Source organism: Prionailurus bengalensis, chromosome E4, assembly GCF_016509475.1.
Source record: "Prionailurus bengalensis isolate Pbe53 chromosome E4, Fcat_Pben_1.1_paternal_pri, whole genome shotgun sequence".
Taxonomy (NCBI): Eukaryota; Metazoa; Chordata; class Mammalia; order Carnivora; family Felidae; genus Prionailurus; species Prionailurus bengalensis.
Window position 1 is genome coordinate 55,580,643 of NC_057360.1, and position 24,959 is coordinate 55,605,601.

The 24,959-nt window shown below is 44.1% G+C and overlaps 1 protein-coding gene across 4 annotated transcripts in view; it reads left to right on the top strand.

Moving 5' to 3' along the window:
* TGFB2 (transforming growth factor beta 2) overlaps positions 1–24,959 on the top strand; it is an 84,485-nt gene that overhangs the window by 45,860 nt on the left and 13,666 nt on the right. For all 4 annotated transcript variants that reach the window (XM_043568191.1, XM_043568189.1, XM_043568188.1 and 1 more), the window contains one exon: positions 5,875–6,038. In XM_043568191.1, the coding sequence (XP_043424126.1) occupies positions 5,875–6,038 (164 nt within the window). The remainder of the gene's footprint in view (positions 1–5,874; positions 6,039–24,959) is intronic.

Genomic DNA, 24,959 nt, shown 5'->3' on the forward strand with positions numbered 1-24,959 from the left:
GCCTGTATTTAAGGTTCAGGTAATTGGCGAAGGCCTCGGGCAAGAAGACAAAACTAGTTGGAAATAAAAACAGCTGGGTGAGTGAGGCATTGCCTCCCTAAAGGCTGAGCTCTGGACATTCTTGGGGGTATTTCTTTCAGGCCCCAAATCCACATTCTTTGTCAGAGCTCATCACATGCTGGTGATGTTGGAAAACCTTCCTCGGATTTTGTTTTTTTGCTCACCTTTTTTTTTTTTTTTTTAATTTTTAAATTTTTCTTTTTTAGTACTCCTATTATGAGCATCGTGGACTAGCTTGAGGCAGAGAAGTCTGATGAGAAGAAAGATTCTCTTGTCACCTTTCTGATGTCAGGGTTCAGTAAATCAGGTGGAATACGGAAGGCTGGTGGAGGAGAGTCCGAGGGAACTCTGGATGACTCCGGTAGAGTCCTTGACCAGATGCCAGTACACTCAGCGCCTTCTGCTTCTTCCCTTCTCTTCTCGGTGTTAGTCTCCCTGCACATATTCAGGGAAGGCCCAAGCGCCGCTTGACAGCTCTGCTGCAGAATGGGAAAGGGGACAGGAAGGGACCTTTCTGAGGTGACATCAGTGCAGGACCAGTGCTCAAATGTTCCATCTACTTACTCTCGTAATCCTGACCGCACGGTTCGATGCGTGTGATCTAGGCAATTACTTAAATCGTATCGATGAAGAAACAGATTCAGAAAAGCCAAATAACGTCCTTGTTGCCATATAGCCTGCTCTGGATGACTTGGGATTAAAATTCAGATGGCCTTAAAGGTCCCTCATTGCATTAAGATCCCGTATCTCTATTTCACTGTGGTGGGGCCAGCTGTAAAATGTGTGGGACACTCTTCAAAATGAAAATGTGGGTCCTCTTGTTTAGAAAGCAGGGAAGAGACACTATTGAAGGTTCTAAAATGTAAAACTTTCCCCTTTGTTCCATGCTCTCTCTCTCTCTCCTCTCTCCTGACCCGTTGTGGTGTTTTCATGTGCTCTTTCTTTTTTTTTTTTAACTTTTTTAAGGGTTTATTTATTTTTGAGAGAGAGATAGAGCACAAGCAGGGGAGGGGCAGGGAGAGAGGGAGACACAAAATCCAAAACAGGCGCCAGGCTCTGAGCTGTCAGCACAGAGCCCAATGCAGGGTGCAAACCCACAAACCATGAGATCGTGGCCTGAGCCGAAGTCTGATGCGTAACAGACCGAGCCACCCAGGTGCCCCTCATGTGCTCTTTTTTTTTTAAATGTTTATTTACTTTTGAGAGAGAGAGAGACAGAGAGCACGAGCAGGGGAGGGGCAGAGAGAGAGGGAGACACAGAATCCGAAGCAGGTTCTAGGCTCTGAGCTATCAGCACAGAGCCCAACGCAGGGCTCGAACTCACAAACCGCAAGATCATGACCTGAGCCGAAGTCGGACGCTTCACCGACTGAGCCGTCCAGGCGCCCCTCCATGTGCTTTTTGATGTCGAGCTTCCCTGGGTATGGGGATGCTCCCAGAGTGGGAGCAGGCTCACAGGCACTGGGGGCCCTGTCCACTACCCTGGTGCTGGGCAGCTGGGTTCCCCCTGCCTCCAGCTACCAGGCTGATGCCACACTGAGCCTGGCATCTCCCTTCCTATGGGACCACCACTTCGACCCATAGGATTGCAAACTCTGTGACGTGCTTGGTACCCGGATCAAGAGTGGGCCAGAGTTGCCCTCCGAATGCTCTGCAACACTGCCAGTCTCGGGTGGGGGCAGCCTGGCAGCTGCCCTGAGATAGTTTGGTTATGTGTACATGACCCTGACTCTCCCAGGTGAGGCTGGGGGCACCAGAGGGTGAGTGGTAAGAGGCCAAAGACCAATCTTAGGGAAGCCTGCAGGTCATGGGAGGTGGGATAGCATATGGGCCCAAGTTTTATGTCCCCTGCCCCTGTTTCATTATCCCATCAGACTTAACTTCTAAAACTGACATTCAAAGATGAAATTATTAGGGCTTTCACGATGGTGAGCATAGAGCATTAAACTTCAGTGTGAGGCTTTTCTGAGCATGGGGCCTCTGTGTAACTGTACTGGTCCCATATCCATGAAGCCAGCCCTGGGCTGTGGAGAACCAAAGAATCACAAGTAAATGTTCCTGAACTTGAAGTGGTTACTTACGGAGAAGATAATATACAACGAGCTAATAGTGAGTCATTTGGAACAGATAACAAGTCAATGTACACTGCTTATAAAAAGCAGCTTGTGATGAAGTGCTAGAATTAGCACTGGTACTTTGTAAATTAATAGCTAGTTAGATTTCCTCATTTTTTTTTCCCCTCTGTCCATTCCCCAAAATTTGTTTCGGTAAGGATGTGTGGCCAGGGTTGAGGTGAGGGGAACACCACTCACTTGACGTCATTCTGGAATCTCCCATGCGTAAGATTTTCCCTGAGAGGCAGGCACACAGGAGAGCCCGGGAGGAGGGGCAGAATCAGCCTGGTGGTCTGATCCAAAGGGTTGCAGGAAAATCGATTTGATTGAACCAAAAAAAAAAAAAAAAAAAAGTGGGTCAGAAACTGAGAGGGAAGAGCCAAGCAGGATGTGAGTGTGGGTAAGCTGGCAAGGGTCAAGCCCAAGTACCTGACCACCTGGCGATGGAATAGGAACTGGGATTGGAATTACGGAGGACTTTGGGGAGAACTCCCATTCCAAAGGGGGAAATGAGTTCTTGGAGAATGCAGAGGAAAAAGCTCCATCCCTCCAAGGCTAAGTGGGTGGATCAGGGCTGCACAAGCCATTAAATACCTACCCTGTCGCTCTGCGCCCTGAGCCCGGGGAGCGAGCCTGCCGCCTCCCGGCTGGGCGTAGATGGGCCACTGTCTGTTCTCCCCACACCCCGCATCCACAAGCTTTTATGAGGTAAGGGTAGGTTCACAGACGAGGCCGGAGCAATTTGCTGTGCCTTTTTTTTTTTTTTTTTCCAATTGTAGAAACATATGCCAAGTCATTCAAGTTCCTCCGTCAGGCAGGGGGCTGGTGACCCATAGCAGATGACAGCAGGGGACAGCTGCAGGCGGCCTTTGGAAGCGGTAGTCAGTTCTTTGGTCAACAATCTTTACCGAATGATCTCGTGCTCTCATGCGCTGGAGCAGGGGGTGTGGGGGAGGCTGCTGCTTCCTCCTGGCCTGGTCCCTTCACTGTGGTGACTCTGTGGTGACAGAGTCGTTGGTGGGGGCTGCTGAGCCGTCATGTCACCTGGTGCATTGACTCCTCCTTCTCAATCAAGCACCAACAAAACAAAACAAAACAAAACAAAACAAAACAAAACACACTCAGATTGGTATTACCAGGCAGTTGGAACACAAATGACTGGTTTTAATAGCCAGAGGAGAGGAAGGCTGTTTGCCAACCTATAGGGAGCAGAGAACAGCTGCACTTAACTAATCAAGCTACCCCTGTAAATATTTGCAAACGCCCCTTCAAAGCTCAAAAGCCTAGCACAGGATCATTGGACGATTTGCTTAGAAGAAGAAGAAACAAAATTGACCTCATGGTCCAAAGCAGCCATAAAAAGAAAGAGTGAGTTTGGGCAGAAGACCAGAAAGGGAAGAAAGTGGTTCAAAGTTTAATAAACACAAAAGAGAATAAAAATAAATCTCAAGAGCACTTATTTACAAACTTGATGGAAGGATAAGATTGGGGCGGGTGGGTGTGAAAGATGGGCGGCTGGGGAAGGAGAGCTGGCCTGTGGGGTTCCACTGAGTGGGGGCGGGGGGAGAACACCCAGGACGTTAATTCTTCCTAATGACGGGAAATGCGCTGAATTAGCTTTGCTCTTTCAGGATGCTCTTTCAAAGCATGTTTGAAGCTTCTGCTGTCTAACGGGAAGGCGGAATGCAGCCACTAGGCCTGTGGAAGGTTCTGGCCAAACTAGAGGGTGTAGAAAGCCAGAGAGCCTGGCTCCAGCCTCGCCCCAGCTTCTCTGCCTGGGCATCTGGCCGGTTTTCAGCTGAGCTGGTCAGGCCAGTACCAGCTTGTCCAGTCACCTGGGGTGGGCATGCTCCAGAGGAGAGAAAGATCGATTTCTTCCCAGCAGCTACCTTTTCAAATTGCAGTGCTAGGGGGCTCCAAAATCCTGGCTGCCTGGATGAATGTTTGCCTGAAAACCATCCACCAGCTAACTCACGGTAGTAACGCAGCGGGCCATCACTGTGTCTGCATGAATACTTCCTTTTCTCTGACACCGGGATGCTTTAGATTTTTGGGGTTTTTATTTTGTTTGTTTGTTTGTTTCTGAGGCTCCTGGCTCACGAGCTACAAAGCTTCAATTCACATAGGCGTGTGTGAAGCAGTCATCGGGCAGAACATGGCTTGGAGTCCACCGCCTCCCCATGAACAGCTTTCTGAGAGTCACAGGACACGGGGAAGGGCACGGGGGAAAGCCCCCTTGAGGGAAAAAAGTGCTGGGCTCTTAAGATCAGCAAATGTCGGTGTGTTCCTAGCTTTTTTTTTTTTTCCCAGTGTGATCGTCAGGGCATGGATTTCCCAAGAAATCACGAAAGGTATTTATTTCTATTTTAAGATTGGCAGGACGGCTCATTTATTTAATAAGAAGTTAGTCTTGCCAGTAGCCAGATGCCTGAGTCTTTCAAGACTCCCATTGATGACCAACTATACAAACAGTGGGTAGTTGGTGAATTCCATGTGTGCAGGGCTCTGCCCTAGGTATGTGGAATAGGGAAGACCTGACAAATATGGTCTCTGCCCTCAAGATTCTTAAAATTTCCTGGGGGGAAGCAAAATAAACAAACATAACACAGAAGTAATAAAAGCACTTGTAAAAAGCCATAAACAACTGTGAATTATTATGTTGTAATGAAGCTACATAGTTGAGAAGTAGGGTAGAAAGTAATGGAGCTACAAGATTTGGTTGGAGCATTCCGGAATAATGAGAGAACGTTTGCAGAAGGTTATAGAAGAGAATCGTAGAAACATCTGTAACACGTGGGCAGCCCAGTGTACGTGCTCAATAAATGGGTGCTGGGTGTGAACACGTGGAGAGAATTAGGACCTCCGTTGGTTTTGTTGGTGCGGCCCAGTGGCGCATTCAAAGGCAACGGCAGATTGCTCCAAAACAATAGTGAAACTCTAGCAGCCCATGAACTTGAAATTGTTGTGTGCCATCTGCATCTTTGTGGTTTCCATGGCTCAGAAGAGAACGAAGTGGGGCTGATTCTTTCCCTTCATTAGCCGGGATTCCCTCCCACCAATGGACGTTATGTTAAGTGAAGAATTTTAAGATTGGACCTGATACAGCCAATTTGGGGGTTTAGTTTTTGTGGATTCAATTTTTCTCACCCTGACTTAACTAGAGGGTGCATTTGGTCATATGTGTGGGAAAAACCAAAATATTGAAGACAGAAAAGAGGCAATACATGAACCTGGATAGAGTAGAGTATTTGGATGCCAAAACTTCAAGAAAAAAAAAAAATACATGGGCAAACTGCTGGCCATTAGGATATATTTTCTTGGCACATCTGATTACAGTGTATGCAAGCCCAACAGCTCTCTCCAGGCATCAACTGTCAAGATCTTGATCCAGTTCAGAACCATCTAGGATTTTCCACTGTGCTGTCAACTTTCAAAGGATAGGGTTAACTGCATGCCCTCAAATGGAGTTGGAAGTGGTTTGTTAATCTCTATTAATCTGCTGCCCCTGTAACCACATGCACATGTTTATTTATTTTTTTTTTCTGGTTAAATTGTTAACGGTATTAAATTGGCCATTGGAAACTAAATGGTTCTTGTAGATATATCCCTTATGTTTTCTTGAGACTATCTCATGCTGCACAGTCTTTTTGAGAGAACAATGGATTTTATCATTTTCAATGATCGCCCTAACTTTTTACAGATGCCATCCCGCCCACTTTCTACAGACCTTACTTCAGAATTGTCCGATTCGACGTCTCAGCGATGGAGAAGAATGCATCCAATTTGGTGAAAGCGGAGTTCAGAGTCTTTCGTTTACAGAACCCGAAGGCCAGAGTGCCCGAACAAAGGATCGAACTGTATCAGGTAACTTTTGTGGGGGTTGTTTTGGTGGAAAATCAGTTTAAAGTCTTGGTCATAGATTTTCTGAGCTGATATAAACCACTCTGTCCATGCACAATCCTGACAGAGGCTCTCATTTGCTATTACTCTGCCAGTGGCAGCTCATTCCACAGTCAGTCTGGAAGGAAGAACTTTTGGAAGGAAGTGATGGAGGTCTGAGCACACTTCTTCAATGGCACAAATGGCTGGAGTACCCACCCTTGGGAGGGATGGCGTCCAGAAGTCCACCCCTCAATCTGGAAAGTCAGACAATGTAGATTCAATTCCACCCCAAGGGAAGAAGTTAGCTGGCATTCCTTTTCTTTTCTTTCTTTCTTTCTTTCTTTCTTTTGTTCTTTCTTTCTTTCTTTCTTTCTCTTCTTTCTTTCTTTCTTTCTTTCTCTTCTTTCTTTCTTTCTTTCTTTCTTTCATGTTTGTTTATTTATTTATTTTGAGAGAGAGAGAGCACGAGAGGGGGAATGGCAGAGAGAGAACCCCAAGCAGGCTCCGTGCTGTCAGTGCAGAGTCTGATGTGGGCTGGAACTTATCAACCCTGAGATCATGACCTGAGAGGAAACCAAGAGTTGGATGCTCAACCCACGGAGCCACCCAGGCACCCCCTTCTTTTTCTCATCCTATGGATATCGTTTTCTCCTTTTTTTTCCTTTTCCCCTCCTTCCTATTATCATCTCTCCTCCTGTAGTTTTTCACTTCCTTTTCTTCCTCTCTTTGCTGTCTCCTGCCTCTTCACTAACCTCATTCTGTCTCCTTTCCTTTTCTGATTCTACCCACTCTCTCCAGTGCATCCCTGTCCCCATTCTCTGTCTACCCCTCCCCTGCATTATTTCAGGCCACTCTGACATCTCTCATTCCCTTAAGTACAGTTGCTGGACAGCTGTGTTAAAAGATGTTGTTGTTGATGATGATGATGATGGAGAAGTGCCAAGTCACTGACATTTCAGGTTCCTAAAAGCTTCTCAAGGGGATTGCAGGGCACTAGATCAGCATTATCTAGAAGCTGTGAGGGAAGCAGCATCTCAGGCCCCATCCCGGACTCACCAAACCAGAATGCACAAGATGTGGAGCAGAACCTACGTGTTTCACAAGGCCTTTGGGAGATCCGTACATATTAAAGCACTGGTCTAAAAGCCCCGAGTCTGGGGATGGAGGCAGACCGGTGCCCGGGGAACTTACGTGTGTCATTGTGTCATATGAACAGTGTTTGTAGAGAGCAGAGTTGGAGAGATTTCACCAGGGAGTGGACTCTAGAGCAGGGGGCCTTGAGAAGTATCTGTTGAAACAGGATGAGGGACGATCATTCTTGACAGAGGACTGACCTGTGCAAAAACAGTCTTGAAGGGGCCTGTTGAGGGAACCGTATAGATGGTGCTCAGGAGAGGTGAGGAGAGACTCGAGGGAGGGGAAGCCAAAAAGTGTTCAGAACTGATAGGAGAACCACGACGCTAAGGAGGAGGCCTGTACGACTCCATGGCTAATGAGAGGGCTTACTTGAGGAAAAGAAAGGAATCGGCATCTGTATGCAGAAACCTCTAGATGTTCTGGATTCTAAGCATTTGGAAACTTCAGTATTTGGATGAGAATCTTCTTTGTGTTTATTATGAAAATGGGGAATTACCATAGTAATAAATGTTGTGTATGAGATTGCAGAGAATATGGTTTTGTTAATTGTATTTATTTATTTTGAGAGAGAGAATGAGAGAGCACGTGAGTAGAGGATGGGCAGAGAGAGAGAGAGAGAGAGAGAGAGAGAATCCCAAACAAGCTCCACACCATGCGGGGCTCAAACCCATGAACTGTGAGATCGTGACCTGAGCAGAAACCAAGAGTTAGATGCTTAACCGACTGAGCCACCCAGGCGTCCCACAGACAATAAGTTTTAAAGTTTTGAAGAGTCTTCAAGTACTAGTTTACATGTGTGTTCATGAAAAATAATTCTTACTTCTTAAAATGAATCCGCAAGGACCTAGTTTTTGGAGAGCTTCAAATCTTAATGCATGTTCTGAGAGCACCGTGAGGGCTGCCATTGCTTCCTGTCCCCTAGAATAGTGTCACAGTCAGCTTCCTGGGTACTGGAGCTCAACATGTTACAAGTATTGTCTCCATTAATACTCACAGCTATACTGTGAAGCTGGCATGATGAGGTGTTCTTTTCTTTTCCAGAAATTATTGAAATATAATTGCAATATAACATTATATTAGCTTAAGGTGAACAACATAATGATTTGATAGACGTACACACTGCAAAGTGTTTCCCACCGTAAGTTGAGTTAACATCCATCATCTCACAAAGTTACACATTTTTCCCCCTGTGGTGAGCGCTTTTCAGATGTACTCTCTTACCAACTTTCAAATATACGACACGGCATTGTTAGCTATAGTCACCATGCTGTACATTAACCCCCCCAGGATTTATCTATCTTATCACTAGAAGTTTGTGCCTTTTGACCCCACATTCACCCATTTAAGGTATTCTTTCTATTACTGTGCCCTTTCTCCTTTCCACAGGGAAAGACACTGAGTCACAGAGAAAGTAAGTCACTTGGCCAGGATCACACAGCCAGAAAGTGGCAGGGTGGCAATACCAATCCAGCTGTGACTCCCAGATGCTCACTTCTCACCACACACTGTGCTTTCTCTCCGTCTGTGCCTCAGTATCAGCTCGAATAGAAGAAAAATAAGAGAAGGTAGGCCAGCTAGAAGGTGGATTGATGTTTGGAAAGAAAGCAAAGACTGGTTCTCTGAAAAAGAAGTTAGATCAAGGATAGCCAGGTAGATTGCAAGGTGATTCCAAACAACAAAAACAAGAATATGATTCCTTGTTCTCTTTTTTCTTCTTTTTCAATTAAGTCGCTCACACATGTCTCTCGGTAGGGACAATAGCATCATGGATTGTTCTCCCAGGCCCTGTTTCAATTGCCTGATCTCTTACATTTTGTTGCCTGTAACATAAGCTGTCATTCTCTGGCCCCTGGCCCGGTGCTCTGAGGAGTGGCCTCTGATAGTGGAATTACTGATCACTTGCCTTACTCACAGAGGCCATCTCACCTCCAGGAAGGGATGTGTCCCTTGAGGCTGGTAATTTAGAGGTCCTTAGTGATTTCTTAGAGGATGTGTACCTTCTTAGAGTTACTGCAGCACCTGCTGCCCCCATCCCATGGGCCATAAGATCCACAGATTGGAGTCTTCAGGTGGAAAAGGTACAGCCAAAGATTGAAGCATGTTTTATGAAGAGGGGGAGTGTGGGCGAGTTCACTGTCACTGAACACAGGAACCTGGAAGGAGATAATTTTAGGGGAAAGGTGAAGAAGAAAACAACTCCTTACCTATCTGGAACTCAGCGGGGCAGCAATCTAACCTCCTGAAACACAGCCAAGGTCTAGGAAGTCAGTCAGAGATTCCCGAACACCCTAACAGAAGACACAAAATACATAGCTGAGTTACCAGAAAGGCAGTCTTTGGCCCTTTATTCACTTGTGACCAGATTGGTTATCTCTAGAACCACAGGAAATTAGAAACACTGAATTAGAAGGGGAGGGCTGGAGGGAGATACTCTGACGGGAGCATATGATGCTTTAGACTCGAGATTTTTGCCCGTGCACCTTGGTGATGCTACCCAGAAAGTCAGGTCACAGAATGAATACAATGCTTGTTGCGGACACTTTCTCTAAATCTTACCCTGTTTAGAACTCACCCAGCTGGTCCTTATACCTATGGCATCCCACCTGGCCTTGTGACATCTACTGTGGTGTCTTTCTGGAGTCGCATTTTTGGCTTGTTCTCCGACTTTCCACTTGCCTTTAGCAGCCATTTGGAGGCCTTTGCAGCCTTCAGGAGTAAACTCCCTTTTCCAGCCCCAGTATGGAAATCGGGGCTCGTGATAAGAGCCTTGAATTATGAAGGTGAGGCTAAATTATATTCAGGAAACTAAATACATGCAGTAAAATTTCAGAGAGTTTAATGTCCAGAATTTTTGACATGTTATTTTGAGGGAAAAAAAGGCTTGGTGCTTACATGGGAAGATATTTAGCTATTTGGAAAGCTCAACTCTTCAGAAGAACAAAGTCTCTGAAGTTTCTAGATGCCCTTTGATTACCATATTAATTGACACATAATTGACATTCTGCTCCCTAGATGAAGAAGGGTGGGGTGACTGAATAAGTTCTCAGGCTGTTCAGATGGTTGAATGGATAATTATTAGGATTCCTTAGGGCATTGGTTTTGTGCAGGGGGAGAATGTGTGTGTCTATGTGTGTGCACATGCAGGTTCATGTGTGTGCACAGGCACTCCCCCAACTATGAAAGTCCTGCAGCGGGGAGCTTTTGCAAGGACTCCCCCAGTCCTTTTCTGGAGATTCTGATTCTCCCTAGAGAAAAAAAAAAAAAAAAGAACTGCTTCTGGACAGATGTGGTTTGAAAAGGCTCTCATAGTTATTAGGATATGATCATTCTCCACTGGGAATCACAGATTTCAGGAAGGGTTTTGGGGTCATTCTGTATCATAAAATGTGTATAGGTATTCTCTCTAGAGTCAGAATACTAGGCTAGAAGGGCGTAAGATAGCATTTCTGTGAGTTCAGAGCTTGACTTGTCCAGGGCTGTGCATCTGTTGATTCTCCTTGCCTGGGAGGGTGAGGACACCCGAGCTTCCATGGAAGTCCTATTTAGCTTGGCAAAGGATCTCGGAGTTGTCACTGCTCTCCTGTCTCTACAGAATAGTCTGCCAGAACTTTGATGAATGGTGGTAAAATAAAGCCTTACTGTCCTCCTGCTCTCTCTGACTTCTGTTGACAGACTCTAAATAGCATATACTGTTGTGATCACTGTATGACTTCAAATATACACCAATATTAGAGGGAATAAAGAGATAAAGCCCTTTGATAGATGAAGAAAAAGAAAAGACAAAAAAAGGATAAAAACTGAACTTTTTCCAAATGGGAATGACCCTTACCATGTTTTTAAAGCTTTATGCCAAAGGCAGACTTTATTGGAATACGATCAGATAAAGCCCCAGTGCTCTGGGAGTCCCTTCGAACCTACAATATTTAGAATAGCTCTCAGCTCATTTGGAAATTTGAACACATCTTTCTTTGATTAGCTTGCTCCTATATTTATGATTAAAATCATGCCCAGAGTTATGAGAGAGAGAAAAGGAAAGAAATATTCTTCACATTGAGTATCACCAACATGAGCCAGGGCACCCGCCATCTTGGACTGGGGTAAAGCCCCAATTTTACAAGTGAAGAAATGAGTCCCTGAGAAATTTATAATTTATTTAAGGGCATTCATGACTTCATGGCCCCATGGGACCACCAACCAATACTTAAGATAGCTATACTGACTTCAGAGGACCTTGGAGCTTTCAGATATTTCTAGCTTGTTCTCACTAACTCACATCCTTTTCACACAAACTACTCATTTCAAACTTGACCACCTCTGGGATAATAAGACTTGTACCTTTGTGACTGTTTTGGCAATCCATTCGCTGAATAATAAGCTACCCCAAAATTTCATGGCCTCAAACAATTGGTTATTTGACACTATGTCTCAAAAGTACAGTCTTCCCACTAATAGAGATAGACCCAAGGTGCTCTTAAAACAAAAGCTGGAGGATCCAGAGAAATACCTCAGGACTCATTCCTTCCAGAAAGGGTGCTGTGAGAATTTGCGGGGGGGGGGGGAGGGGAGCAGCCTGATGTCTTGGGTGGTCTCCTTGGGTGGAGCCATCTATCAAAATCAAGAGATTCCTTTGGGCCCAACAGTATTTATAGTAGGGAAATCTGAATAAACTGGATTGAGATTGGAGCAGGTTTGGGTAGTTGATATGCACAGCATTTTCTTTTATTCACGTTGGAACCCCTTTTATGGTGTTTCAACGTGCACACGAACATCGTGGGATTCGATGACCACATCTGTGCTGACCTCACATTTGTGAGGCAACACGGTGGAGTGTCCAGTGCCATGAACATTGTGACCTAAGTTTGTGTAATAATCCTGGTTTGCTTGGTATTTATTGTAAGAGTGAAATGAAGCAACGTTTCTAACTGCCAGATGGAGAGTGGGCACGCGACATCTATTAGTTCGCTCCCTTCCATGTCCTCTCTTAGAATTTGGCTTCAAAGTCTTTGATTCCTCTAAGCAGAAGAGCTGTCTACAGAATTATCAGCCAAAGACAGTTTCCAGATTATTTTTCAGATTAATTTGTTAGCTTCTGACCACTGACAAAATCACGCAGAGTAATTCTTTGGGAGACAGTGTGATGTACTAAACTCATACCTCATAGCATCGGGAGAAAAAGGTCACCTTTTCACATGGCCACCAGGTATGAGGCCCCCAGGATTGGTGCCAGGTAGCTTGGTAGAATACAATCCGCTGATGGGTCCCTGTTAGTCAGTAGAAGATAAACGTGCTGAGATGAAATGAGCTCAATGGATTTCAGAGGAACCTTAGAGTTCCTGTCCGCGACCTTAGAAGAAGCAATGGCACTCTTTTGTAGGGAGGTAGAACACCCAGCTTCGGTCACCTTCGTCCTGACAAGAGGAAATCCCCCCATTTACAAAATACTCTGTTAGAACTTGGACAAAGAAGAATACAGTAAAATCCGTCCTCCTGCTTTCTTTGACCTTCTTCTTTAATACTTGGATTTTATTTTTATTTTTAAGAAATATTAAAAAAATTTTTTTTTCAACGTTTATTTATTTTTTTGGGGACAGAGAGAGACAGAGCAGGAACGGGGGAGGGGCAGAGAGAGAGGGAGACACAGAATCAGAAACAGCTCCAGGCTCTGAGCCATCAGCCCAGAGCCTGACGCGGGGCTCGAACTCACGGACCGCGAGATCGTGACCTGGCTGAAGTCGGACGCTTAACCGACTGAGCCACCCAGGCGCCCCAAGAAATATTTATTTTGAGAGAGAGAGAGAGAGGGAGGAAGGGGCAGAGAAAGAAGAGAGAGACTCCCAAGCAAGCACTGGGTGTCAGTGCAGAGCCCGACACAGGACCTGACGCGGGGCTCGAACCCATGAACCGTGAGATCGTAATCTAGGCGGAGATCAAGGGGAAGACGTTTAACTGACTGGGCCATGCAGGCGCTATGATATTTGGATTTTAATGCGTGGTTGAGTTTGAATTTAGACAGTAACCAGTTTGTCAAAGGTGATGAAATCACATTTTAGGAGATCACTTGCAAGGATATATAAAACAGTGGCTGAATCCTAAGTCATTGGTGTATCTGTTTACTTTTGGCTTTAAGCTATTCAGGAAATATTAAATGATTTTTCATATTTGGGGGTGAAAGGATGAATTGATGTTTGTGAAGTGAAATAAGTAAGCAAAAATTTCAGTAGGGAGGAGTGAATCACCAGCCACTTTTAATAAACATTTGCTACATATAAAATCTCTGCCAAAGATTTTAAATTATGCCTACCCCTGAGGCTTTACAATGCAAATTCAAGGTTGATGGTCAAGGCCTGCTTTTTGAGGGACTCTAATGCTTCAGAATGAAGGGTGAGGTTCCTATCATTGTGGGGAGCATAGCACTAGTGGGGTTAATAAACCCCCCCCCTTTCCCTACCCCCAAACACATGCACGTGCACATGTGCGTGGGCACACACATACACACAGAGGTCGGTTTTCATTTCTCATGTAGCCCAAGGGTAAGTAAAATAAAAAGAGGTCAGCCAAAAAAACTGACTGTTCAATTAGACTTGCAAAAAGTGCTACCAAAAAAAAAAAAAAAGTTATACTTTGCTCCTGTTGTACAGAATTTTACAGCATACGGTCCCCTTAATGCTGATCCTAACTTTGGTGCCACATTGGAGACACATACAGTAAAGTAACCCACTTAAAAAAGCCATGAGGTATGTATAATCAATGCTTTGTTTGCACTAAGGCTGTTAATATCTCAGGTTTTTTCAGACCGATCGAATGACATGCTTGCCTCGTCAGAAAATCGGATAGTTATCATTTGCATTGTTATGAAATTACCAAATGTCTGTTAACCTTGTGAGCAGACAGGACCCAAAAGTGATGTGAATAGTAGTCGTTCCCCACTGTATTCAAAGAAATGTTGATAATCATGCAATAGTAATTAATAATTCCATGTTTGTTTTGTGTAATAGAACTCAGTAACAGTAATGATAATCATCGCTAACACAGGCTTACTGTATGCTAGGCACTTTTTTAAGTGCTTTAAATAGAGTCGTTTAATCCTTATAATAACTCTATGAGGTGGGTTCTTATCTTTGCCTTATAAATGAGGAAACTGAGGCACAGAGAAGTTAAATAACTTGCCCAGGCCATGCAGAGACCATGTTTGAACCCAGGCAGACTGGCCCCAGAGGCCATGCTCTGGACCACTTTACCATACAAGTAGGAACACTGAGGGCTCTGGACTTGGGCCAGTGTGGGTTCACGTCAATGAGACGATTTCCCCATCAGGAAAATGTGGGTAAAAACACCTACTTGGCCGGGACTTTGGAAAGCAAAAAGAGAACGCATGGAAACCCCTAGCACAAGGCAGGTCTACTCCGTGGCTGCTATCATTATTATTCCTATCGTTTCCAAAGCACTGAGTTTGAAATTTTACAAGAAACAGTCTCTTAAATGTATGATCTGCTCAGAATCTCTTAAAAATGGAAACTCAGCCCGGCCTCTACTGCTGCAGGGTCAGGTTCTCAATGGCTGTCCCAGGAGTTTGCTTCAGAGCCTCCTGAAATACTATTTCCAACTCATTCTGCTCATGGAGGTCTCATTCAGTTCCCGATGCGCAGCTCCACACGGGAGAGAAGAGAGTCTTTGCAGCCGGTGGGCCCTGGGTTCATCTTCCACCTCTGGTTATTAGCTTTTTGCTCTTACCAATTACTCGTGTTTCTGAGCCTGTTTTCCATCATAAAATGAAGATACTGGTGCTTGTCTAATGAGTTACCACGAGGAGGATCCATGTAAAGTGCCTGGCACGTTGGATGTGTGAGGGACGCGTTATTGCATGTCATCCAGAACATGGGTTGTATTTCCCCTAGAGATGGCTTGTGATTTTGTCAGTCATCTCTGGTTGGACGAGGTCTCCTCTGACCGATTTCCTGTTATCACTGGGGCAGTGCAGGGTTGTGGGGAGAAAGCATGGTTGCAATGCCCTGCGTGTTTGCTGTATTGAAACTCTAAGCACACCAATGGCGGGCTGGGGCCATGATGTGTCTTGCTTTTCTTCTGAAGAAAGCTTTTTCGAAGAATGATTATGGAGTGGCTGACCCCGGGGCGGGCATCTTTATTACCTCTTCCTGCTTCACCACCATACGAACAGGCATGATATATACTTCCTGGATTGATTTTAATAAGGCCCCAGTTTTTAAAAATATTGTTAATGTATGCCAACTTTTCTACAACCTCCACTGGAGTGAAGACTGTCCCAAAGGAGGACAGATGTTTATTTCTTGATAGCAAGTTTTCAGAATTGGTTTTGGAACTGCTGTTCTAGGGCTGTGCTCAGAGCCTACAGCTACATAACTGGGAATTCCTTCAATGGAAACAAATCCAAACTTCCGAGAAAGGTAGTGTTAATTTTTGAAAACTGCCAAAATTCTGCTGAAGAGGAGGAGAGAAAGCAATGAATTTTCCTACATGATAACACTTTTCAAAAGGTAGATCTGAAATCCAGCTGCTTCTCAGACCATGCCTGCTGCTACTTAGCCTGTCTAAGCAGTTTTCGTCTCTTCTATAATGGCCTTCTGGTTGGTCTGGCCGTTCCCCACCCTCCACGACTCCCACCCCCGGCCCCCTTAGAGCTTGTGTTTAGCACAGCAGTTATGAGTGATTCCTGTTAGGATGTTGGTCAGATCTAAATCCTCTGTTCAAAGTCCTGCAATGGCTTCTCACCTCACTTGGCCTAGGAGCCAAAGTCCTTTCTGTGTCTGGACCTGTCCCAGCCTGACTTCCCTCACTCAGGCGCCTCCCCCATGCTGGCCTCCTCGCTGTGCCTCAAACACCTGAGCTCACTCCCTCCTAAAGCCTACGGCCGCTGTGCCCTCCTCCCACACGCTTCTTCCTGCTCTCTTATTCACTTAGGTGCTACCTTGGATGTCACCCACTTAGAGAGGCCTTCGTGGTCACCTGAGCATCTCAGGGCCCCTCTTCCCGATACTTCCTACTTCGCCCTCCGCTGCACCCTGCTCCCTCCCTTCTCATTTAGCTGTGCTTGATCTTCTGCTGTGTCTCTATCTCGTTTCTGGTCTCGGCTCCACCCTGAGGGACAAATTCCCGGAACACAGTGCCTGGTGCGTAGTGGGTGCTCAACAAACATTTTCCAATGAATTTAAGAAACATTTCAAACTAAGATTCAAGTACGAGGAAATGTTGTGAGATAAGTGTGTCATATCCCAAGGGGACTCTTTTGAGAAACATTTTATTTGGATTTGGAAATTCTGCTACATTTGTTTGAAAGGTATCTAACTATTGATAAAGAAAGAAGCACTTATCTACTCATTTTTTGCTATATATTCAGAGCTAATGCTGGTTAAGTGGATAATAACCATGGAGGTAAAAAAAAATTACGTAAGAGATTAATTAGACTGATATTCTTAGGTAACCCATAAACTCTCCCTGTTTGCAGAAACACCAGGCTCATTACTTTATTTTTTTGACTCATTGCTCTATAATCACACCCCCTAAATTAAAGTTCTCAGCTGAATATAAGAAGGGACTTAAATTATAATGTAGGCCAGATGTGTTATTGGTAGCCAGGAAGTAGGAAAGGGTGTTGGAAGTGTGGTTTTCAAGTATGTGTATGTTGGTATTAAGTCAGAGTGGAATTGGAAAGGGAGATCAGTCAAGAAAGTCAGAAGATGTGGCCCCAGAGAGCTTGCAGTCTTCTTGGGGACACTCCTTCCCCTCACAGCAGGAAACAACTGGAATTATCAAACTCCATAGCACTAGGCTGTGTGGTCCAGCCACAAGGACTGACATGACTGCATGTCTTGACATAGTTTCCTTTCAGATGCTTTCACTGAAGGTTGTCCTGCACATATCTCTTTCCTTGCCTATACTGATGTGACTTGTGTGCAGTTGAATGTGTTTTCTTTGCTGTGTGATTTATATATGACGGTCTTATGAATGCTATTGAGCTGTGACATCTGAGAGACTTTCTGTTCACACAAAGGACTCCTTCATCCCTCAGACCTGTGGAAATGAATTTACTTGTTTATGCATATGTGCAGTCAGTACAAAGGCCCATCTGTAGAGGAATTTAAAAAAGTGAAGGAAACAATAGAGAATTATAAGGTGTTTTCATCACAGAGGAAAGGCTTTCCTGTGTGTGTGTGTGTGTGTGTGTGTGTAGCTTGAAGACGTATCTGGTGACCTTTCCATAAAGACCACTAATGATCTATATGTGCCACTCTTTATCATAATTGCACATGAGTATACGTAATACAGGAACTCTGCACTATAAGGAGAAAGACTTAAGGTCGTGACATAATAATGAAGATATCTGAGCTCCAGAGAGACTGTATTTTTATGTGTGTCTTTCTTTTGAAGCTGATACGTACTCCCTGGGAGTCTACTGTGCAGACTCTCTCGAAGCTCTTGTGAGGTATACAGCCTTAGAGGGATGCAATTTCAAAGGAGCCATGGCAACTACAAGACAGGGCGGTGGCAACAGCAAGATAAGTATCGGGTCTGCTCAGCCACTCCTGAAGGATAATCAGCAGTCAGTTTCTCAAGCACCCCCAGAGCGACCCAGCATTGTTATGGGGGGCTACGGGGCAGCAGGAACAGAGAGCTACATTTGTGTCTGTGGAAGAAAAGCCATTGCATCCACTTCTGATTCTTTTGTAAGGCCCTGCTTTCTCTTCCCTTGCAGATGCTCTTTCTTGCCTTTTCTCCCTTATATTTATTCCACAAAGAGATGTATTAAATAGAAGGGTAAAAATGCAGTATAAAATTGCTTACAGTGATGATTTTTTTCTGTCCTTGAGATGTACATATACACACACACACATACATACATAATCTTTGTGATGTGTGTACATAAAATTCCAAGAAGTAGTTTATTTTTTTAATGTTTTTATCTTATTTTTGAGAGAGAGAGAGAGAGAGAGAGAGAGAGACAGTGGGAGAGGGGCCGAGAGAGACAGGGAGACAGAAGATCTGAAGAGGGCTTTGCCTTGACAGCAATGAGCCCCATGTGGGGCATGAACTCACAGGTGAAGTCGGATGCTCACCTGCCACCCCCATATTCCAAGAAGTCGTTTCTATCACTCTCAAAGACTGATTGTCCAAGGGCTTATTTGTCACTTGATTGTGTGCGTCTTTCTAATGAGTCGATCGGAATTTACCAAGAAGGGACTGTGCAAATTCAGTGGAAAAGACTTCGCGGAATACGAGCCAGAATGTCCTTTGCTCTGAAGGACTTCATAGAGCGTTTAGCACATACGCAACCCAGGATAACCTGTGAACACCTACTGTTTGAATTATGTCCCCTCAACAAAGATATGTTGAAGTCCTAACCCCCCAGGACCCCAGAATGTGACCTCATTTGGAAATAGAGTCATTGTAGATGCAATCAGTTAAGTCAAAATGAGGTCCTACTGCAGTAGGGGGTAAACCCCTAATTCTGTGTGATCAGCGTCCTTATAAGAGATGACTGTATAAAGACAGACATGCAGGGACAATGCCATGTGAAGACAAAGGCAGAGGTTGAAGTTAGGTAGCTTCAAAGCAATGAATGCCAACGATTGCTGGCAAGACACCAGATGCTGGGAGAGGTAAGGAAGGCTTCCTGGAGGCTTCCCAGGAAGCATGGCCCAGTCAATATCTTGATTTCTGGCTTCTTGCTTCCAGAACCGTGGTAGAGTGAATTTCTGCTTGTTCAAGCCTCTCTGTTAAGGCAGCCCTGGCAGTCTAACATGCCTACCGAGCAAACTCTCCCTAAGTTCAAGCTTATACTGCTTAGGATGGATGAAGGAGTCCTGCAGAGAAAGGAAAACACATTTATTTATTCTCTTTTGTAATGAGCCAGCACATCTCTGTGGCCTGGACTGCGTTCTCACAGTGCCCAGGATTCTTGCCAGCCTTTCAGATGTTAGTAGTTAACCTTTTTACCTCGTTGATAGCTATCTCCTTGCTCCAGGAAGTGCCCTGCTTCGGTGACCTTATTCTGCCCCATGAACACATCGCTTTAAATTTTTCTCAAGAGGTCTGCGTTCCCTTACTAGCATGTGGACTATTAAGAACAGGAACCATCTTATTGTCCTGGACAGAAGGGCGATGCCTTGCTCACAGCAAGTGCTTAATATCTGTTGAACTAAACTGGAGGGAGTGAGCTCTAAAATAAATGGAAACAAATGAATAAATGAAGACTCGGGCACATATAAGATGGCCCAGCAATTTTCCAACAAATGAATGAATAACTAAACAAATTAACTGATTGTATTAAATATTTTACAACATGTAGGTTGGTTTGGCTTTCGGCTTTTGTCATGTGGGCAAAAGGTTCCTCCACAGTCCATGTAAGTGGTATGTTGGAGAATCTGTTGTTCCTCCTGTGGATAAGCCAAGAAACACTTTCATCAGTGTGCTGAGTGTCTCTTTGCATGAGAGTAAATGCTGGTATTAGCAAGATTTCGACCCAAAGAGTCGAATCTCCAAAATTAAGTCGGTGAACATGTATTCTTTTTTTTTTTAATTTTTTAAATGTTTATTTATTTTTGAGAGAGAGACAGAGAGTGAGAAAGAAACATGAGTGGGGGAGGGGCAGAGAGAGAGGGAAACAGAATCTGAAGCAGACTCCAAGCTCTGACCTGTCAGCAGAGAGCCCGACATGAGGCTCGAACTCACAAACCGTGAAATCACAACCTGAGCTGAAGTTGGATTCTTAACCAACTGAACCACCCAGGCGCCCCAGTGAATGTTATTCTTGAAGCCTCCAGTGTCAACCAACTGGAATGCAAGCATTATGGAGATATAAATAAGTGCATGCTTCCCTCTCTCTTTTAGTAGCTTACTAACTACCCCGTTGAAAAAAATGGATACTTACACTCATGCAGCATTACCCTCGAGGCCACTGTGGGCAAAGGGTTGACTATTCGGCACCCCCAGTAATTGCTGGGGGCCTAGGATAAGAAAACTGACTTCAGAGTGAAAGTAACCATTTCATTGAAAAGCTAGGCTGAAGAATAGGAAGGTTTTCATTTTTGTTTTGTTTGTTTTTGTTTTTAAGTAAAAATGGGAAGAGTGGGGAAGGTGTCCTCAGGGATACCGGTCTAAATGCAGAGTTGAGATGTGGAATATATATTTTAGGGATACTGTTTAGATTTGGTTTCTAGGGATGAGAGGTGAGTCTGGGATGACGGATTGGTGACAAGTTGTGTCTGAAATACTGACTTATGGAATCTGAAGCTTATTCATTAGATGGTAGAAGCCTCTGGAAGATTTTGACCAGATAAGGAACATAATTATCATGATAATTCCCATTTACTGAATACCAGCAATGCGATAGGTGCTTTCTCTGCTTGTGTGTTGTTTAATTCTCTTAACAAACATAGAAGGTGGTGTCTTATTAACCCATTTCATAAATAAGAAAATCACAGATCCAGTAAGTGATAGTTTATGTTTGCCTGACTTCAAAGCCTATGAAACTTTTCACTGCATTAATGATTTCCAAAGGCACTTGGCAAACCCCGTGGGTTCTTCAAAGAAACTTAAGGGACCACAGGACTGGTTATTAGTTGGCAAAGATGGGCAAGACTCCGGTCCTAAATTGGGCCTCACACCTTACACGAGTGAAGTTCTCCTTTTTTGCTGCCACATGCAACATAACCACAGGATGTTGATCAAAGAAACAGGGCCCACCAGGAAAGAAGTACCCAAGGACCCAGCAACAGGGTATGGTTTTGGCTGTAGGTAACTTAACATTGTTCTCATCACCTTGATGAAGTACACAGTTGCTGATGCTATGTGGCCACAAAGAATAGCATATACGTTGAGTAACAAACAAAATTCAGAGAGATCCCAAAAGGCCAGAGTCCAATAAGTTCCAAATTAAGAGAGATAATGTGTAATTTGCACTTAACCAACTGCAAGAATGAACTGCATAAGCATAGACTTGGGCAGTGGTTCTCAGAGTGGACCAGCAGCCTGGGCATCACCTAGGAATATGTTAGAAAGGCAAATTGCTATTAGATCAGAACCTGGGGGGTGGGGTTCCACAATCTGTGCTTGAATAAGCCCTCCAGGTGTTTCCACTGCAGGCTGAAGTTAGAGAACCATGGGCCTAGATAAACCAACTTTCCTTTCCTTCTTTGCCTTCCTTCATTTCTTTCTCTTTATTCCATGTCATTCCAGAAAGGATTTGGGGTAGAAAATCTGACCTAACAGTTTGTGTCAGGACAAAAGTTTTATTTTATACAATGTTTACCCTGACTCGGGGCGCCTGGGTGGCTCAGTCGGTTGGGTGGCCGACTTCAGCTCGAGTCATGATCTCGCGGTCCGTGAGTTCGAGCCCCGCGTCGGGCTCTGTGCTGACAGCTCAGAGCCTGGAGCCTGTTTCGGATTCTGTGTCTCCCTCTCTCTGACCCTCCCCTGTTCATGCTCTGTCTCTCCCTGTCTCAAAAATAAATAAACGTTAAAAAATATATATTAAAAAAAAATTAAAAAAAAACAATGTTTACCCTGACTCAATGGTGTGGTGTGGTTGCTGACAAAAGTAAATAGTTTGCCTCAAAAAGAGCGACCAGAACAAGGAGGGCAAGAGCCCCTCTCTTCCACGCGGGGCACATTCTGTAATATTCTCCACATTCTGCTAGATTGCACCTGACTGTGTTGAGGAAATTATTAGAGAGGAGTATTGAAAAGGGGCATGACAAGGATGGTGAGGGACCTCAAACCTTGTCCTGAAGGAGCAGTGGAGAGAAGCCACCTCTTATGGCTGGTGCCTGACATGGAAAAAGCATTTTACATCTGTTCCAGAGAGCAAAATCCAACATGGGGGAGCCCTCTCTGCTGGAATTCAGAGGGCAACATGTCAGTCCACACTTATCCTACAGGGCGTTGGTAACCCAAGTAAGTACTTCAGCCTCTTTCCATTAGCTGAAGACTGTAGATAATAAAGACTGTAGATAATCATGTCCACCTCACAGGGTTCTTTGGAAGACTAAAAAACACAAAAATGTGCAAATGTTTGAATAAATGCAAGTGATTGTATGAATGTGGAGCAGTGGTACTGTCATTAAGGAAGGCTAGTTGATGGAGACTTTATTTTTTATTTTATTTTTTTAACATTTATTTATCTTCGAGACAGAGAGAGCATGAACAGGGGAGGGTCAGAGAAAGAGGGAGACACAGAATCTGAAACAGGCTCCAGGCTCTGAGCTGTCAGCACAGAGCCCGACGTGGGGCTCGAACTCACGGACCTTGAGATCATGACCTGAGCCAAAGTCGGAGGCTTAACCGACTGAGCCACCCAGGCGCCCCAAGGAGATTTTACTTAAAAAAAAAATGTTTTAATGTTTATTTATTTTCGAGAGAGAGAGAGAGAGAGAGAGGGAGGGGCAAAGAGAGGGCGACGGAGGATCCAGAGAGGGCTCTGCGCTGACAGCAGACAGCCCGACGTGGGACTCGAACTCACTAACGGGATTATCATCTGAGCCGAAGTCGGACACTCAACCAACTGAGCCCCCTAGGCGCTCCGATATTGAAAATCCCAGATAAGGAAAATTACAGCATACAAATTACTCAGAAGCGAGATGGCCTTTCTCAAGAAGTAGTGAGGCTACTTTCATGAGTAGTCTTTAGACAGAGACCAAAATGTTAGAGAATGAATCGTATGGGTTGGAACACATGGCCCCCAAGTGCCTTTCTAACACGGACGCTTCATGCCAGTAAAGTTAGAGAATGTGAGGTCAGGCAGATCTGAGAGAATGTGGCCAATGGAGTAAACGCTTAATTCAGCATCTGCTAATCACTTTGTGCAAGTAACCGCAAACATTTAAATACACTTAAATGTTAAGTACAATAAAAACATTAAATGCCCTTAAAAACAACAACTGGTTAACCAGGATCCGGTTTTTCTCTACAGCCCTATTGTTACATTTCTCTTTCCATTAGAAGTGTGGTTGAATTGGCCCCCTGGTTTTCCTGTGGGTCCGTTGATGTTTGTATATGCAAAGTAAAATAAAATACCTAATGCTTTCTATACCTCTTTGCAGCCTCTCCTAGGAGCGGAATGGGTATCGCCCTTGGTGTCTAAGCCAAATCCTGAGTTGATTTACAACATTATACCTTTAAGACTAAGCTTTCCTCTGGCTGTAATTTGCATCTGGTCCCCCCTTTCTTTCTTTCCTTCTTTCTTCCTTTCTCCCCCAAAAGATTGGGTAACATCAGTGACTTTTGCCTCCATCCACTCTTGGTTGGCTGCTTTCCAGTGGCAGAGAGATGAATGGATCCTTTTGTGTAGGGAGTCTTGTAATTCACTGCCTTGCCAAAGGCAGTATGTGGGTATTTTGCACGTATTATAGATAATGTGTGTATATCAATAATGTAATGAAGGTAACATTCATACCGCTGTGGGTGGTAGCTAAGTGAGAGACAGCTAAATCTCATTGTCAGTGTATTAGAAGCTGCCTTTTCTAATTCGGTCAGAAACAGTTGTTGGTCTGTTACTTGAAAAAAGTCAAAGGGGCGGGCGGATTATAGAAACAGGAGTGAGTGAGTGTGGGGGATGAGTATTTTAACTTAAACCATATATATGTGTTTTTTATAAAAGGCCAAGGGCTTTTCTTGGACTCTGACTCTGCCTATTGCCAACGCATGTTGTATTTTTTTCGTGAACGACATCCATTAGGCATCATCTACAATTTGGGGTTTTTCGTTTCTTTGAATAAGAAAGAAGTTTCAGGCCAATTTGCTGAGCGACGGGCGTGCAGGATCCTTCTAGGTTTTTATCAGATTATTCTTATTGTTATTTCTTCAATAGCTGTCTCTCTGACATCTAAAATTAGAAGAAAAATTTGTTGTGGTAAAATATACATAAAATTTACCTTGTAACCATTTTTTAAGTACCCGATTCAGTGGCATTAAGTGCATTCACAATGTCATACAGCCGTTACTACTGACCATTTCCAGAAATTTTCCATTATCCCAAACAGAAACTCTGTACCCATTAAATGATAACTCCCTGTTTACCTACCCTCCATTTCTGGTAACTTCTATTCCACTTTCTGTATCTATGAATTTGCCTATTCTAGCTGCCTTATGTAAATGAAATCATATAATATTTGTCCTTTTGTGTCTGGCTTATTTCACTTAGCATAATGGGTTTTTTTTGTTTGTTTTTTGTTTTTTCTATGTTTATTTTGAAAGAGAGAGAGCATGTGTGAGGGAGAGAGAGAATCCCAAGCAGGCTCCACGCTGCCAGCACAGAGCCAGTCATGGGGCTCGATCTCATGAACCGTGAGATCATGACCTGAGCCAAAATCAAGAGTTGGACGCTTAACCAACTGAGCCTCCCAGGCTTCCTTAGCATAATGTTTTCAAGATTCATCCATGTTGTAATATGTGTCAGAATTTCATTCATTTTTATGACTGAATAATATTCTGTTATGTGTATATACTACATTTTATTTAGATTGTTTGTATATCTATTGATGAACACTTTGGGTTGTTTTCATCTTTCAGCTATTATGAGTAACATTGCTATGAACATTGGGGTACAAGTATCTGTTTGAGTCCCTGCTTTCAGTTCTTTGGGGTATATACTAGGAGTGGAATCACTGAATCAAATGATAATTCTATGTTTACCTTTTTGAGGAACCACCAAACTGTTAAAAAAAAAACTTTTTTTTTTTAACGTTTATTTATTCTTGAGACAGGGAGAGACAGAGCATGAACAGGGGAGGGTCA